The 18,003-nt window shown below is 40.1% G+C and overlaps 1 protein-coding gene across 1 annotated transcript in view; it reads left to right on the forward strand.

Moving 5' to 3' along the window:
• cdh2 (cadherin 2, type 1, N-cadherin (neuronal)) overlaps window positions 1–18,003 on the forward strand; it is a 63,255-nt gene that overhangs the window by 21,960 nt on the left and 23,292 nt on the right. Inside the window, exon 3 of the mRNA XM_085390131.1 lies at window positions 15,069–15,277. Coding sequence (XP_085246257.1) covers window positions 15,069–15,277 — 209 coding nt within the window. The remainder of the gene's footprint in view (window positions 1–15,068; window positions 15,278–18,003) is intronic.

Consider the following 18,003-nt stretch of genomic DNA (forward strand, 5'->3'; position numbering starts at 1 on the left):
GGAGCATCTCTTCGACACCCATGTATAGTGTTAGAATGAGAATTACAGTCTGCTCTGGCATTGAGGTGGAGATGGACAGTGAGTTACAGCTCAAATGTCATCACTGCTGATCATTAGCGGGCCTAACAAACTGAGCTATTAAAGTTTGTTTTAGTGCTCCTATCAACAACCATGCAGCGCCATAGACATCTGCTATTGAATTCATATAATATGAGTTATTAGGCTGTACATCTTGAGTGTCCATGTATATTGCCGCATCTGTCCTGTGTGGTCCTAGAGAAAATTGAGTAGCACAGGAGATCATATTAGTTCATAAGCAGCTGTGCCATACCCCGACCACATAAGATATGAAAAAATAAATAAAAGTTTATTGTTATCACCCCTGGACTGCTTGTCCGAATCCCTGTATTCATCCGAGGGTGGTCACACATTTTGCGCAGATACTTTGTTCAAAACAATAAATAATACCATACCATACCATACCAACTTTATTTCTAAAGCACTTTAACATAAAACCAGAGTTTCACAAAGTGCTGTACATGTTAATAGCATACGTAAAGAAAATTAAAATGAGATACGATAAAATAAATAGATACAATAAATTGAAACATGTTAAAACAAATTGAGTCAACCCCTCTAATCAATGCCAAAGGCTTCAGCGAATAAATATGTTTTAAGAAGACTTTTAAATTCGGAGAGAGAAGAGGCCTGCCTAACATGCAAGGGCAGATCATTCCACAACTTTGGAGCAGCTACAGCAAAAGCACGATCACCTTTAAGTTTAAGCTTACTTCTACCAGAGTGTTATCAGCCAATGAAAGTAATGAGATTAAACTCGTAAAAAAAAATAAAAGAAAAAAACTTAATTCCTGTGCCCACTCCAGTGAATCAGAGGCATGTGGATAATTGAGGAGAACAGCCCTAGATGAGAAACAGTGCGAGCAATAAAATCAGCCACACACCACGAGATGCAGCCCCATCACTCCTCTTGGTCTGCTCATGTGCTTTAAAAAGTAGGATCAATTTTCAGTCTTGAAAACTGCTATTCTCGTACCTGCAGGCCTATCGGAGGAGTTTTAAAGAAAACAGGACCCCACCTGGAACAATTTAATTCCGACACATATTTCCAACAAAGAAGCAGTGCTTTATCGCGCCCACGTCATGTGCCTGCTGGCCAGTTCCTGCCAACGTGATCCGACTTTGGCCTTTTCCAAGTAATGAAAAAGTGGACCAGTGTCCTTAATAAACAAAACCAAAAAACACCCCCAAAAGAATACCTTTTTTGTTAAGTAAGTTGTAATTCTCCTTTAAAAAAGTCTTACCAGAACTTCTCAAGCACAGGATTCAATGTGAATTAGTTTGTCTTTTCAAATGAATACATAAAGGAAGAAAGCAAGACAAACAGCGGAACACATCAGGAATTTGGCGTTGGATTAGGGTGCAACAGTGTGGTTTGATGTTTAATCACTTTCTATGCGTAAGCTCTTCTAAGGGAGATAGAAAGGCTTTTCAGTAAGCTCTAATGACAGCGGGATGTTTTCTTGGTGAATCTTGCCTCGGCTGGTATAACACTCTGTAAACCGGCATTTTTAAAATGTATTTATTTTTTATTTTTTTCTTGCCTGAGAGGTTCCAGTGAAGCAGAATAATCGGACAGCACCAACCAAACATAGCACCTCTCTTCTCTCCCTCTCCTCTATGTATCTCGCTCTCTGTGTCTCCGGGTCTGTTAGCGTGACTCACGTGGAGGCAGCATTGCATGCTTAAAGTTTGAAAACCATATTTCACATTTGCAACGCACAGAAATAAGAAAGAAAAAGCCCAAACAAAAGAATTGTGCTGACAAATCAGGCTGCTTTTTCCCTTACTTTTAAATAATGGGCGCATGAAGGAAAAAAAGCAGGGAAACAGCGCTCGTCATTCGCTGTAAAACTCTGGGCAACGATATGTGATACACATGCAGAGACTGGCCGGCGGTGTGAGGAGCTGTCTGCAGTGATTCACATGTTTGTGCCACCTGCTTGTTTGTGCCACCGCTCTCGATGTTAGTGTGACCCTGACGAACATCGCTATCACCATGAGGCAACAGAGTATTCCCACGAGTCCTTGTATTAAAAACCCGAGGTCTGGAAACATTTCCGCAGGCGGCCTTTCCAAGCGAAGACAGATTTGTACATGGCCGTGCTTGCGGTGTGGTGTTTTAGCTGCAGACAAACTGAGGACAGATGTGTTTGTAGCTCCCTTTCCTCCTCTCCCTTGATCATCTATTCCCTTCCTCGCTACTTCCAGCTTCCCTAATCTGGGAGTCATTGTGTGTGTAATAAAGCACAGCTGCACAGATTCTTTTTTTTTTTTTAACCCACTTAGTTCAGCTGATTGCATGGGAGTAAAAAAAAAAAGAAAAAAGAGTCCAGTTCACAGACATGCTCCCCACATGTTAATGTTCAACTGTTCCCCTAACACGGATAATGCTTGTGAGAGGAGACACTTCCTTGTGCTGGACCGATGCCAGGACTAATTGTTCACACCTGATGTTGCATTTGCACCGAGCAACTGTTACCACGGAGGGACTTCGAATATGAATTTATATCTGTGATTTGCAAAACAGATTTTTTTGCGCACAGTAGGGGGAGGAAACTGTGGAAGCGTACACATCTTCATGTCTACACGTTGTTAAAATGGGCACACGTTGTCTGATCAACAGGCTTTTTGGAATGGAAAACTTTTTTTGAATTAGACTCTTTTTTTTTTTTTTTTTTTTTTGGTAGGTTTAATCTTGCTCTTGCTGAATAATGTGAAGACTCCAATGCAGCATGTCAATTTTCTAGACTGGATTGTGTTAAATTGCTTCTGCCCAGAAAAAAAAGAGAAAAAGTCATGCATATGAAAGTGAGCAGCTCCAACAGAAAGATGTGTCTCTTTTACAAATTGGTGCCACATTGAGCGACAGAGGCTAAACGTCTGCAATAAAGACCAAAAAAAAAAAAAAAAAAATTCAATAAATTCTGAATTCTACCCAAACCGCTTGCGCGCAACATACCGACTTTCTACTTAAATGAGACAAACAACTGGTGGCAGCATTGCTTGGGCGGTTTGCTTGCAAATCATATTTTAAAAATCAACAATTTAAAAAAAATTGCTATATTAGAAAAAGTTAAATATCTGCACGATCGCCACATATTTTTCTTTAATCTTTTTAATATCCATTTAAAACAATTACAGCATTACAGAAAACGACACTTAGACTAATACACAAAATCAGTTCAAGAGATCACGCCAAGAAACTGTTTCTCCACAGAGAAGTTCATTTTAAAGTAAACTTTTGGCAGACTACTTTAAAACAGAGGTGTATTTCCACTGATGTAATGAAACTGTGGAATCGCCAATAAAAAGCTTGTTGCACAGTATGAGTCAGATGATCTGTGTCTTTCGGGATTTGTAGAAAATGGCCAGTTCGGCAGCTCATTTTAAGGTTGTCGTGCTTTTTTTTTTGCTTCTCTTCTGTTTTTGATCTTGTCAGTGTATGAATTATGCTGTCACCTGCTTGTTTTTGTGCATGTTTGTTAATGCCCAAATGTATATTTGCATCCACACAGTCATTTTGCTCTTGTAAATTGCCTTATTTTAAACTCCTTGTTCGCACAAAGGACAGGTTTCTAAGATTTTCTTCTTCCTGCACCTTTTTTATCCGCTTTGATCTAAGTGTGTGTTTGATCCAAGTTTTTTATTTTCATCCTCTATATTCTAACTCAAATAAACTTAAATTCAGCTTTGAGATAAAGATTTGAGATGGATGTTAATTGCCTCGCAGTAAAGGCTTGTGGCTGATGCAGCCGTAGAATAACAGCACCCAACCACCCCCACACTCCACTCCATTCCACTTAGCTGATCTCTTTGAGCTCAAACTGAGTGTGGGGGGTGCGAAGGTTCAGTCAGGTCAAAAGAAGTTGCACGCATTCACCATCTCAGTTGTGGCTTGATATCCCCAGGAACCAAAAGAAACAGTGCAAAGGATAAGCTCAGTTGACACACTAAGACACTGTTTGTAAATTCATACAAATGCATGGTTTCCTCGCTGTTTGCTTTCTTCGACTGGTGCAGCAAATAACAAGCTGTCATGTGTTGACGTGCAAGCTTTTGAGGGGAACATTGGACTTACCTTTAATCTTCCTTCTGTGTATTTTCCATCTTTTTCTTTAAACACGGGCTAATTGTGTTTCAAGCAGAATTTGACACATATTGATTCAAATGTACCAATTGCAAACGTGCACACTCTGTATATTGGCAGTGGCAGTAATCCCTGTCATTGAAGAATTTCGGTCCTTACAGGATTTTTTTTCTCTTCCTGTCATTGTTTTGATGGTTAATTTTTGTTTTTACGTTGTCTCTTCTACCCAGCGTTTCAGAAGATGCACGCTAACTCCACAGTGCCGAGATTTTCAAAATCACGTTGCTTTGTTTTTGTTCACGTGAAAGGGTTTCGGAGAGCGAGGGAGAGAGAGATTTCCAAGTGTCTCATGGTGTGTGGCATAGGGCAAGTGAGTAAAATGAGGATAATGGTTGGTAGCTGTGACTGTAATGGTCTGCCTACCACGATGACTCATTTGCTTTGTTTAGGTTGAAAGGGAAGCATTTAAATGTCCTTGTGGCCTTTTTGGCAGAGTGATTTTTTTTTTTTCTCTCATCTCCTTTTCTCCTACTCTAATATTTTTGCTTTGAAATGTAAAAATCCACATTCCATCCCTATAGCAACATTTCAGCTGATTAATGCATATTTTTTTTACAGTTTATATTGATGCATACGTATTTTTTTTCCTGTGTGGATGACTCAGTAATTCATCTTTCTTTCTTCGAGAGAGATGCAGAAGCAGCCTCGATCTTACAATAAAATAGTCTACTCCAGAAGCTGTCAGCCTCATCTTCCTTTGTCTGCTGCTTTGTTTCCCAGCCAAAGCAGATTCACATGCATTCTCCTTGTTTCTCCCTGTGCCCTGACTTCTTCACAGCAAAGGCAGAGAAGCAGGAATTCCATTAGCTTTGTTCTCGAAAGCTCAGCATGAACTTGTGACTGTGCTATACGTGACATAATGGCCCCGGAACTGGTCCCATATCCCCACGCATTTTTTTCCCCCAACAGCTTTTATTTTACATGATATTCTGCAGGTAAGTAAATCACATCCATCCATTTACAGGCACTCTCTGTTGTATAAAATCCCCCAACTTGCTGCGCTGGACTGTTGTGAGCATGCACATGGATAAAGGGAAACAGTATATGTGAGCATGTGTAAGCATACTTTTTTTTTTGGTGTGAATCTTAAGAAGAAAAATCAAAAAAGTGAACAAAAATGACATGTTTGTGTGTGTGTGTGGTTAGGTTTGTAATTGGATGCAGTGGACTGTAACAGTCTTTACCTGAACTAGTCATTTGCATGGGTTTGATTGACAACAGAGCTATGCAATGTAGGCACAGGCTTTATTCCCCGTGAAGGCAGAGACGTTGTAAAAAAAAAAAAAAATGCAGCCTTTTTTTTTTATTAGCTATCACTTTTTTGTTGATTAATATTGAGTCATCATTGCTGAGAAAATTGTTAAAATAAAGATATGTACTTTATATTCAGATGCAGTCCTTGAACTGGAGTTGATCATGGTGGATTAGCTCTCAGCATAAGTTGAAGCTATAATGGGCATTTCTGCAAACGCTTGGGAGACATTTGATCTCCCTGCACTCCAAAAAACCCCTAAATGTCCTATTCTGTCCTTACACAAAAAGCAAAGCTAAAAAAAGAAACATCGGGTCGACTTTAGGATGCCATTTGTGCTTGAGATTAGTCAAGCACGAAAACACATCCAGGAAAAAAAAGCTGAAAGAAGGTGAAAGAAATCAAATTCCTTTGTATGTATGGTGCACACAGAAATAAACCTGGCTTCCCTATTATGCCTTGTACATTTTTCTACTGTTGTTTTCCAGTATACAGGATGTTGTTGTTTTTTATTCCACCCACTTTAAAAGTCTGCTTGACTTCCACTCACTTGTAAATGTGCAATTATGAGTCAACAAACAGATGGGAAGTAGTGCTTCTGAATCGAAGTATTATTCATTCCATTTTGTTAGGCTCTTTGCAGACACGGGAAACGTAAGATTGCTTCACCACGCTCCTGTCATCACACAGGCATTGGTCATTTTCATGTTAATATGCACTTAGACATACCTGGGACAGAGAGAACTGTCACATATGTGCAATATCATATTTTCTTACCATAGAACTGATACTTCAATCTAGAAAGACTTGCATTGGAGCTTTCACATAAAAATGACCAGCATTGGCTTTGCCAGGATAAGAGTTTTAAGGCCGATACTAATGTTTGGTGTTTTAAAAAGCCAATATTCTGATATATCTTTCTTTTTTCTGTCAGACACACAAAACACAAGCGTTTCACTATCTGTTATATCTAGTTATTTGTAGTTACCTTGGATTCAGACTCGGATTATATGCAGCTTTCCGAATGTGCATTGCTATCAGAGAAGTTCCAGAGTGCCTTCTTGGTTCTGGTGCAACATTAGCACTCATAACATGAAGGGTGTTTCTTCCATCTTGTCTTTAGTTTTTAAACTTTTCATTTATCATCAATGGCACAAAGTAGGGGTGGGCCATATAAACGATATACGATAGAAACGATATAAATTTGGCCAACGATAGAGATTTTGACTATATCGCTCTATCGCGATAGCGCATGCTGATGATGTCATCAAGCTGCGCCTGAGATTATTCATCCACAATACGAGGTTAGTTATTAATATACTGCAACAACATGGGAATAGAACAGCTGCCATAATTTGCAGATGATAATGGTTTTAGCCGCTGCGGCTAAAACCATTATCATCTGCAAATTATGGCAGGCGACAGTCATAGCAAAGAGATGAAGCACTTTTGAAATATGGGCAAAGCCGAGAACTGCCCTTCCTCCACTTCCGTAAAATTGATTCATTAATGTTGAATTCTCTCGCAGCTGTTCTATTCCCATGTTGTTGCAGTATATTAATAACTAACCTCGTATTGTGGATGAATAATCTCAGTTGTTCTCCTGACTAAAGTTTGGCCCGTGTATAGCATCCTGCTATGCGATTGCATTTGTCTCTAACCACCAGAATCCATCACGTTAACTTTTATCCAGTGGGGAAAAAAAGTTGGCGTTCATCTGTGTCGCTAGCAATCATGTAGCACAACATTATATACCAGGTAGTCCAACTTCAGTAACCCTGCAAACGCCACTGCTGTTTAGTTTTCTGTCTTCATTTATGTTGGAAGTGGTAGCAGAGCTGTACGTTTTAATTAGTTTCAAAAATCTCTCAGTCAGAACATGGTATGTCATGTTTAGGTGGAAACTAGCGAGCTAACTTCCTGTTAACTTCTAACTCCATTAAATTTAATAAATTCTGTTTTCATGGATGCATGGATGTAAAGCTTAATTGTTACACCCGATAAAGCAGCAACGCTGATGATTTAATTAAAGATGAAAGAATTTAGACCGTTTTTAACTCTTAGTGTTCGTTTGACTTTGGGACCTTAATCTGACGGAGTTTTGGACCCAGATTACTCTGCAAAGCTCCTCACTACGGCAGCTGTAATCTCTGACAATCCATCAAGCTGTGCAGTTTACCAAAGTTGTACTAAAACAATTTTTAACAGATTTCTGCATGCCAAAATCGGTTTGAGGTCAGTAAGCACAACCAGAATTCATACATAAGGCACACTCTCGATTTTTGAGAAAATTAAAGGATTTTTAGTGTGGAAAATACGTTATACAGAAGAAAAGAATATATCGTGATATATATCGTTACCGCACATGCTTCAAATTATATCGCGATATGGATTTTAGGCCATATCGCCCATCCCTAGCACAAAGTTAATATTGGTGAATATTATCAATGTGGCAACAATGCCGAGTGGGATCTAGCTCGTTCAGAAGTCAAAGGTCACATATTCCGTTTAAAATAACTGAATGGTGCGCACGTCTAAAAGGGTAGACATTCATGTTGGTTGTGCATCGCCACCTATAAAACTATATTAAAACACAGTATTATTAATCTATAAGTATGCATGCAGTGTCTGAAAAGCAGGCGTCTCAGCATCGAGGTCCACTGATTTTCTATATTAAATGAACTCCATGTCATTACTTGACATAGAGAGGTTAGGCAATTTGTCAGAAGTTAATCACATTCTAATAAACAACTGGTAATATTATCAAAATTGCAGTCAATCTTCTGGGAAATAGCCTTGTCTTGAACATTCATTTGCACAACCTCGGTCCAGTCCAAATCAAAGTTTTAATTAACAGTGTGGTTTGTTGTCTCCGAGTAAAAGTCCTTTCTAGCTTTTTAACTCACTGCACAACTAAGTGTGTATGCGAAGACGTCTTACTTATCGGATTCTTATTTCTTATTTCACAAACTGCATTGTGACGAGACGATGGCCGCCGTTGTCTCCCGTCAGTGGTTTTAACATTGCGGCTAATTTCTTTGTTTCGTCTCTCAGAAACAAATGGTGACAGGAACCAATTTGTTGGTATGATTAAAACAATCTTTCAAAGACCTGAAGCCTGAACATGCCAGCAGAGGTTATCTCATCACTGGCCACTACTACATTTTTTTGTCTCTTTGATTTTTATGATGGTGTTTTGACATGAATGATCAAGGGGAAGAATTAAATAGCTTTGAGTCTGTGCCTTTGAGATCAAAAGACCCTAATAATGTCACATTACAGGCTGTACTAAGGCAGTTTTAGTGCCTGGCCCTCGTGATCAGCCTCTTCAGAAAATAACAGCTCAGCTTGAAACCCGAGACACGGGGCTCATAGTGATAAGCTGATTCAGTAATAGACTGCATTACTTTTATACTTTTCTCTTTTGAATATTAACCACCAAATTAAAGCTGTATACCACTCGCTCTTTTAGCTTATTCACTAATAGGTTTAATAGTACAGTATCTTAATTGTGTCTGTCAAAATCTAAAGAAATCTAAAAAAGTGAAAATAATAAAACGGATAAAGTTATCTCACCTAAAGATTTATTTGAAGTTCTTGCGTAGTTCATAGCAGCAGATACATAAATGAAAGCAATCAATATCTGATGTTTAATATTTATGGTTATATCTCACCCAACCAGAGCCTCAGGGATCCATTAATTTTCTGTTCAGCTGAAAAAGCATGCGACGCAGCAGCGCCGTAGCAACACATTGGCGTAGTAGTGATAGATGCAGAGTGCAGTGGAGCATTTGTTAGATTGTGTATTACTGCAGTGTATGGTCACAAGAGAATGACCTCTGTAATAGAGAAACAATAAAAGCTAATGCATGTGAACACCTAAAATGGCGTATTAGGCTTATTACTCACAATCTGATTTCCAAAAACGTTTCTCAGTGTCTCAGTCAACCTCGACCAAATTGTTTATCCTTTTATATTAATTTTTTTAACCCCTCTTCCTTTTTCTATCCTCTGTTCTTCGTCATCAAAGCCTTTGTTGATTGAAAAAAATGACTATTGCTAGTACCTATAAGGAGAAGTAAGTTGTGGTGATGACTCAAGAATGACAATAAGGTCAAAGGTTAGTTATTACAGACATGAATTGAAAACTTAAACAACCCATTTCGCTGAACTTTGGTTTAAATGAGAGGCTCTGCATTGTAGACGTTTGTTTAAGAGATAGAAGTCTGTGTTCTTAATATGTGGTCGTGTATCTAACATTTAGCCTTATCATAGTGTGCAGTAATTATAAGTTTACTTTTTCAGTGTCAGTTATAGTTCTTTGGTGCTGAAGATGAAGGAAACTATGAACTATGTTTTTGTTTTTTTTTGTTTTTTTGTTTTTTTTATAGAACCATTCTAATTTTAGTTGTTTTATTTTTCGACTTATTAATGCAACAACAATGCAATCAGCTTTACCTCCGGGCATTTGCATTAGGGTCACAGAGCTTTCCTCAGAAGGATTGTGATGAGTAAGCGTAATTGACACGTTAGTAATGTGGTCAGCGTGATGGCATACTAAAGGCTGAGTATCAAGCTGCTTGTCTCAATAACTCGCAGGACAAAACCCCAGTAGCTATGCACTGATAACTGCAGAAAGATGCAGCTTAGCCTTATCAGTTCTTCGTTTCACTGACACGGTAATCCACACAATGCTCGGCTGTCATTGTACTGGAAAACACAGGATCGTTTCATTTACCAACAAAGGCCTGGACATAATTGTGATGTTCCTTTGCTTGCCCTCTTTCACTACTAACCCAGTGAGATTACTCATCTTCAAAGGCTAATTATTGCTTATTCAAAAGAGACCTACTATCATACATTTTTCTTTTGAAATAACCACCTTTTTTCTCTTCTGGAATAAGATCATTTTAGGAAGTGGTTGGTTGCGTTTGATTAGCATTTTAGCCTAGTCAGAGCCCAGCGGGTATGTACCAAGCATGCAGTTGATGTGTTCGCATTGGGCAGCCAGTGGAGAGGGGTAGTTTCCCTGTGGCTCATTGCTGGAATATAACCACTGTATCCTACAGGACTATGGAGAAGTGTTGAGACTCCTGGAGAAAAGGGAGATGATTCTTGTCCTGGTGGGTAGTTTGCTTGCATTGTAATTGTCTTTGAGTACAGTAGTTTATAAATGGGATTTGCTGTACCCTAGAGAAAAAATGACCAAATGTACAAATGTGATATTAATGCAAGTTAAAAAAAAAACAAGAAGAAGAAGGAAAGAACATCAAAACAAATTAAATTTGTTTCCATCTCCTAAGGGCCAGATTGCTAGATCAAGAGAGCTTAAAAACCCCAGTGTGAACGATTAGGCATGCCTGCGTTGTATATTGTCTTCCCCAGTCAGTGTGTACACTAATATGTATGTGATAAGGGAAGGTAGTATCAGTGTGGTTTTTGAGAGCCTCTTCATAATTCCCTAATTGAAGTGGCAATTTTAGGGAGAAAAAAAAATGATCTCCAACCATATGCATAAACCAAATACTAGGGGAATGGTCACTGCAATCAAGCTCGGAAAATGAGCCAGATGCTTGTTAAATGTGTTTATGCTCTGATGCAATTCCTCTTTAGTTTCCCTAATTGCTGGAGACACTGAACGGAGAATAAACACTGCAATATTTTTCATGCAAATCCCTTACATATTTTAGGCCTAGCTATAAATGCATGGAATGCTTTTGAGCGTTTGAAGTGCAATGCATTAGTAAAACGCCTTCAAGGGCTTAGTCTGGCAAAAGGCAGTATCATCATTCCCAGATCCAAGCTTGAGCTACATGTTGGTTTCTCTGAAGAATATCCTATTTTTGAAAGAAAGGGGGAAAAAACACAAACATACCATGGGCCTCTATGTGCCTTTTAAATGAATCAATATTTAGCTTTTAATATAATGAGTGAGTTGTTGTTTTATGAGAATTTACTATTGCATGATGCAATCATTTCTGTACTTTTGAGTACAGAAATCCAAAATAGCCATCATTTGGCATAATTTATAAAACATATGTTGCTAGAGATATAGATATCGATAGGAGGGCTCGAAAATAACAAATGAGCTCAGTATATGAAAACAGCTGTATTAAGTTGCACAGTGGTGTTTGTTTACTTACCAGCTTTGAAGGTGTAGTATACACTTTCAGAGTAATAGCATTAGAAAAAAACCAACAACTAATCTTGCAACAATTTAGAATTTAATATCACAGCAGTTTGAGTTGAAGTACAAGAGTGCGAGCTTCAGTGGGGGCTTAACGGGATCTTATAAACAGTGGTGCTGGCATGGATGTCTCTCACGGCACATTCAGTGGAAGCCTCTGCTTCATATCGCATTGTCTCCTTGCCAGTGCAGGCCACTGTACTAAACGTGGTCACATTCATTAGTGAGGAATGCATTTTGTCAGAGGTGCAGATTTACCAGTGCTGGGTCAGAGAGGCATTTACCTCAGTATGCAACACCTACGCTGAGTATTTCTCAACTGTCAGTGACCTCACTTCCCATAAAATGAATGATGGCATATTGATATGATCTCACACGAGAAGTTTCAGTCGCGTCACATTTATAGCGCATTAGGAGGGACTTTCAGCCTGCTCGCTTGCAGCCGATGCATTTGGCAGGCAGGCACAAAAGATGAGATTGTGGAACATATTCTTTGCTTCCGTGAAATCACAGCCTTCACATTGTATGTTTGAAATTAAGTGCATCTCTCGGTGCACCCCCCGCACCCCCACCCCTTCTCTCTCCAACTATTTGTGTCTGTCTGAGTTGGAGTTGTCACGTGACTCATCAGACAATAGAGAGGCACTCTTGCACTATGGAGAGGTTAGTCGGGGTTTTTGTGTTGTCAGGCAAGAGGGGGGATGGCATCTAAGCTGTGAATGGGATCATTGAGTTGGAGGTAATTTTGGGCCCCGGTGAAGGGCATTAGTCAGAGAGGCCTTTCTGCTGACATGCCTGTTTCCCCAGCTCTCTCTCTCTCTTGTGCTCCCCCATCTTTTTTAACCCCAATCCACAGTCACCCCCCTCCTCCCATGCTGTATCGGCATTTCTGCCCAATTCCAGCCTTCATCGTTGTGCCCACGATGACATGTGTGTTAGGGCGTGGCAACCAAGACCTCTTTTCACCCTGTACCTTAGGGAGCCAACACACCTAGCTATAGATAAGCAGCAGTGCCACACTACACATTTCTCTGGTTTTATAAGCCACCAGAGCAAGCCTGATAAATGAATAGACACATGCAGGACATTCACATTCATTATCATTGGAAATGGTTGTGCCTGCTGGGAGTTTTTGTAGCAATTGCTGTGGGGCCTGACTGTTGAAGGGCCTCTCAGAGGTGTCCTGATGGCCAAATTTCAGGCAATGTTAAGGAGCTGTAGCTCAGCTCAAGAAGAGGCCTGGGCTTAAAAAAACTCACGGGGGAAATGCTGCTGTCAAGTGCATGTCTGCACACATTTACAAAAGACTCATTGTTAAAAGTGCCAGTAGGACAGAACATGGAAAATAGGAGGCAATATATGGTATGAACCTCCAAACTGAGAGAGCGAGCAACACCTAGATGTATTTATATGTAAGTGGGGCCATGAATGTCAGGTATTTTTTGGGGGGCGGGAGAGAAGCCAGTTGGGCTAGATAGACATTTGTTGTCTATTAATTGCCTTTTATGGTTAGACATACCATTGTTTGTATGTCATTCCTATTTATTGACAAAAACCTGAATGAAGTGTCACTCAGTACAATGAGGAGGGGAGGAAATGGTTAGTTAGTACAGCTGAAAGAATGCAGAGGTGGATAAAAATGTTGGAGGGTTTGTTTCAATAATCAACCAAGCACTAGCCTCTCTGTTCCTGCAATTGCAGGTCATTATCTAATCAACAAAATAACCAGCTAATTTGATCAAATCTACGAACATTTGCAGAAAAGGATTATATATTTCTTAATTCACTTCAGTCAGAGCAGTGTGAGACTACCTACCTTACGCAGTGTGAAGCGTTTTGATTCTTTTGACTTTGACAGCCTCTTACTCTGTATTCTGCCTCTGAGTAGCTGCTGACTTGGGCTGGATCATGATAGCCTGAAGGCTCTGAGTTTGCGTGTACCTGTCTTTAAGGTAAAACCTTCAGAGGGAGAAGGTCATTTATCTGATGTCAGCAAGAAGAAAACAAATGGTCATGGGTAATTGAACCAGAAGGGGGAAGGTCAATAGAGAGTATATTCCAGTATGGAAGAAAGGTGGTGTCACTTTTATCTTTATTATTTGAACTGTTGGATATGAAAAGCTTGTAATGGAATGCAGAGCATGGTCCTTGCAAAAGATGTTCTCTTCCTATTTTGAAGAATGAATATGTGATTCCACTGCATGCCAATTTTCAAACTTTCCTCGGGCAACCTCATTGATTAATTCTCTCTCTTTCTCTTTTCTTCTCGCTTCTGTCATCACCAAGAGATTTAATAGTTGCAAGATGTGGTGTGCTTGTGGGGATTTCCAGTAGACTTTAGCAAGTCTGCTGCATCCTCAAAACCCAGAGGAACTCAATGCTCTCCAAGAGCAGATGATGCTCTGAAGACATGAGCAAGTCCCCAGGGAAGCGGCACAAAGGAAGATTAGGCACCCACCTGCAAGGGTTTTGTTAAGTTATTCCACATCTGCTTTAATAATTCAAAGCAGCATCAGCAGAGCGGCCATAGAAATGATATATCTGTTTTTCAAGTATGGGGTGGGGGTGGGATGTTTGGGGTGTGGGGTGGGTTAACGGGGAAACATACCCATACACAAAGAAATCACACAAAGATGTTCTTAAGTGTCGAAGTATGTCTGTATGTTTGTGTGTATGGGCTTGTGCACGCACCTGCAAGAGCTACATAGGTTGTGCTGGACTGTCACTCACTTGTAACATGAACCGATGTTGTACCACTGCCACTGAGGCACCTGTGGGACTCGAAAGTCCACCTGTCTGACGCCTCGGTGTGTTTTTTGTGAACTCGCCTATAAAATAAATACTCATACACGCTCGCACACATGCCCACACGAACACACGCACCTGTCTTCCGAGGATTGCAGTCCCCCACAGAAGGCTTCCATGTGTGTCATCGGGGACAACGCAGCATGGAATGGCTTTAGCTGGAAAGAAAATAGCATTTAACTAGCAGAATAAACCATGTTTATGCACTTGCCTCGTAGTTTCTTAAACACGGGGAAACATGTAGACTAGTCTAATTTATACATCTCACTGTTAATGTATTGTTGTGGGTTTTGGGGCTTTTCATTAATAGCCCTTGAGGGGCACTCTTCCTCTCTTTTTCTTTAGTTATTTTTTTCCTCCTCCTTCCATCTTTCTCCTCCGCTGCACCTGTTTTGAGCAATACCTTTGGGGCACAGCTTGAAGTGAATAATGTATGAGTATGAGAAGGAGAATCAGAAAACCTTTGTGGACCTTCTGTCTGGCTGCCTGTCTTCCTTCTCCTTTGTCTATATCCCTAGCTCTTTCTTCTTTATTTTCTGGGGTTTTACAGTTAAACTAATTTTGAACTCAAATCTATTTGTCTCTGTCTCTTGCAGTGAGGTTTGTCAGCTGTGGCCGTGGTGGTCTGATGCAGTTTGAATGCAGCAACCCATCTGACTTTCGGATAGAGGCCAATGGAGTCCTCTATGCTGCCAGGACTCTTCAGCGCTCCACACTCCCTGTGTCACCTTTGCTGATCACGGCGAGTGACGCCGCCACTCAGCAGCAATGGGTGGCCCAAGTCACGCTGGTGCCCAGGCAGCAGGTGAATACACCTCAACCCTTTTTATAACATTTTTAACTTGTTTGTTGAGTGTCTGATTGATGTTTAGTGCCATAACGAAAGGTTGAATGGTCAGTTCTCCCCTTGCATCAAATAACTTACACTTATTAGGTGCACTTCACATTCACAGTTGACTACTTCCCTAAATTGTAGCAGGTGTTCCGAAAGACTGGATGGATGCTTGCTAATTAAAAGTTAATGTGTCAATTTACTAGGAGCACAAACATACACTCAACACGGTCAGTGGGTAGCAAGAGCAGATGCCGAATAGCTCCCCATAAAGTTGATTTCACTGAGCATGCCTTGTGATTGTGAGGTTATTGCCTTATCATGCAAAAGGGGGCCACACCTCTTTTAGTGCTTTGGAAGATGGGGAGCATCTGCCTGAGCTGTAGTGTACCGCTCTAACTGTTCCTCTGGATGTGCTGTGCAGTCATCTGCAATTAGTCTGAATGACCATGTGCTCTTACGTCAACATTGTGGTTGGGAGGAGATCAAAGGAATTTTCCAAAAAAAAGTACTCAATTAGGAAATATCTGCTTACAGTGCAGACATATACAGTAATATATAAAAGACTTGAGTGACTCCTCATATTTTTTTCCCAAAGAGCCAGATGTTTTCCTTCTGGACAAGTGGAGGACAAACGTAACAGTAGTAGGTCTAAACGCTATCTACAGCAGATGAACAGCATCTGTAAGTCATGCCCTTAAGGATGGTAAAAAATCCATCTGACACAGTATCTGAGAGACACATCGGGTCCTTCGGGTTATCTAGCTGCTTGCCTATTGGTGCCTATCAAGAATAGACTCTTAAGGAATGGAAACTGGGAGAAAAGGCTGAGCTATGCAAAATTACACAAGAACCAGACTGAAAATCAATGGTAACAGGTCGTATAGAGAAAGGAATTTAAATTCAGACAGTATATACAGAGGAAGGTGAATATCTAAAGGAATCTGTGAAACCTGGTGGAGCTTCTGTCATGGTTTGGGGTTGTATTTCAGCCAGTGATGTTGTTGTAAGTACTCATTAAAATCAAGTAGTCAGTAAAAACTTTCATTGGCCTTCTGGAGACTCTTCTGAATTTTCTGAAAAGCAAAACTCTTTTCAAAAGACCAATGTTCTTTTAATTTCAATTCCAGTACTGGACTTAAATAAACTCCCAGAAGTATTCATTTTTAAATGTTTAGCAACACGGATAAAAAGTCAATAGTTATTTTGTGTGTTTCTAGAATTAATACTGACAGTTCTGTGTAGTTACTATCAGTGCTGCAGGCATAGTGGTCTGCTTGGTCGAAATTAAACTTAGTGGGCTTTTCAAAACACCATCGTTAGCCACTGACAGTCATTTACTATAGGGACTCCTGCAGGTATATGTGATTTTAATGATACCATTACTCACTGTTGTTGGGTGGTCACAGGTAAATATATTTTTTTTTTAAATAATCAGGTAAAAATAGACTTTTCGCAGTTTCTGCATTGCTAAATCCGAATCTCACGTGGTCGATACATGTGTATACAAATGATTAACTTTATTATCAGTATCTGAACTCTGATCTGTATCTGGTGAGAGCTGCTGGATTTGGCCTGATTTGCTTGTAATGAAATCAGGGATTGACTTTCCCGTATCTTCCACGTTTACGAGGTCACGAGCGGCTATGTTATCTTCCGCTAGCACAATTATTGTCATGAATCATCACGCATCTCTTAATCACATCAGTGATTACATTTTTTTTTATTAGTGCCCTGAATGCTCCAGCCTTGGGGAAACATTTTAATCAATGACAACAAAACAATATCCTCATTAACATGAGTGTGTACTCGCCCACTGTCTTGACCTCCATTAGAACCTGAGCTCCGCCACAGTCCGTGAGGAGAAAACATTTCAGTATCCGAAAGAAGAATTTCTCCTAAAAGGGGAAACACACACATATGAAATCCTTTCCACACACTCACAAACACTCAGGCCATCACTCAGCCAAACACTCTCCTGCACTCTGAAGTAGACTCCTAGTCAGAAGATGAAGAGGGGTTCGCGGAGTGTGGATTGGTACAGACCTCCAGTGTACCAGAGATAGATTTGCGTTGGGCAGAACAAACCCACCATGCCATTCATCATTCCAGACACAAGTTGCAAATAATTACTGCTCTCACTCACACCCATTTTAATAGGGTAATAGATATTTCTGAAGCATGCTCCCTCACTATCTGTCCGCTTGCCTCTCTGCATTTCCAATGTGTGAAAGCAGTATAATCGGATTTCAAACATGATTAGTGGAAGCTCGGCAACAGCTCCCCAGATGTTAGAGGAGGGGGAGTGTGGGATATGGGTCACGTTATAAAGGTGAGAAAGTGGTAATTAATTTCTGTGTTTGCATAGGGTACTTTGTAGTTTGTAGGACTTGACTACCTCACGACCGGTCAACATTTAATTAATTACATAAAAATAACAGTGGGGGAGATACTTGAAGGGGCACGGCAGCTCCATTAAAATTCCAGCTATCATAGATTGACATTGACGGATTTCGCATATTGTTTTTCTGTTTTCCTTTCTGCCTTGTTTTGTTCAAGGTTATTTTAACTTTCTCTGGCACTACTTCAGTCTCCTCAGTCTCTGGAGCAGCATAGGCAATTTGAGCCATCTGTGTGTTTAGTGTCTGGCTTTCAGGTACCATCCTCCTTTGTTTCAAATCTCATTCATTACAGCCGAG

Source organism: Rhamphochromis longiceps, linkage group LG18 (assembly GCF_057381845.1).
Source record: "Rhamphochromis longiceps isolate RC_006_pf linkage group LG18, R_longiceps_female_GT1.1, whole genome shotgun sequence".
Classification (NCBI taxonomy): domain Eukaryota; kingdom Metazoa; phylum Chordata; class Actinopteri; order Cichliformes; family Cichlidae; genus Rhamphochromis; species Rhamphochromis longiceps.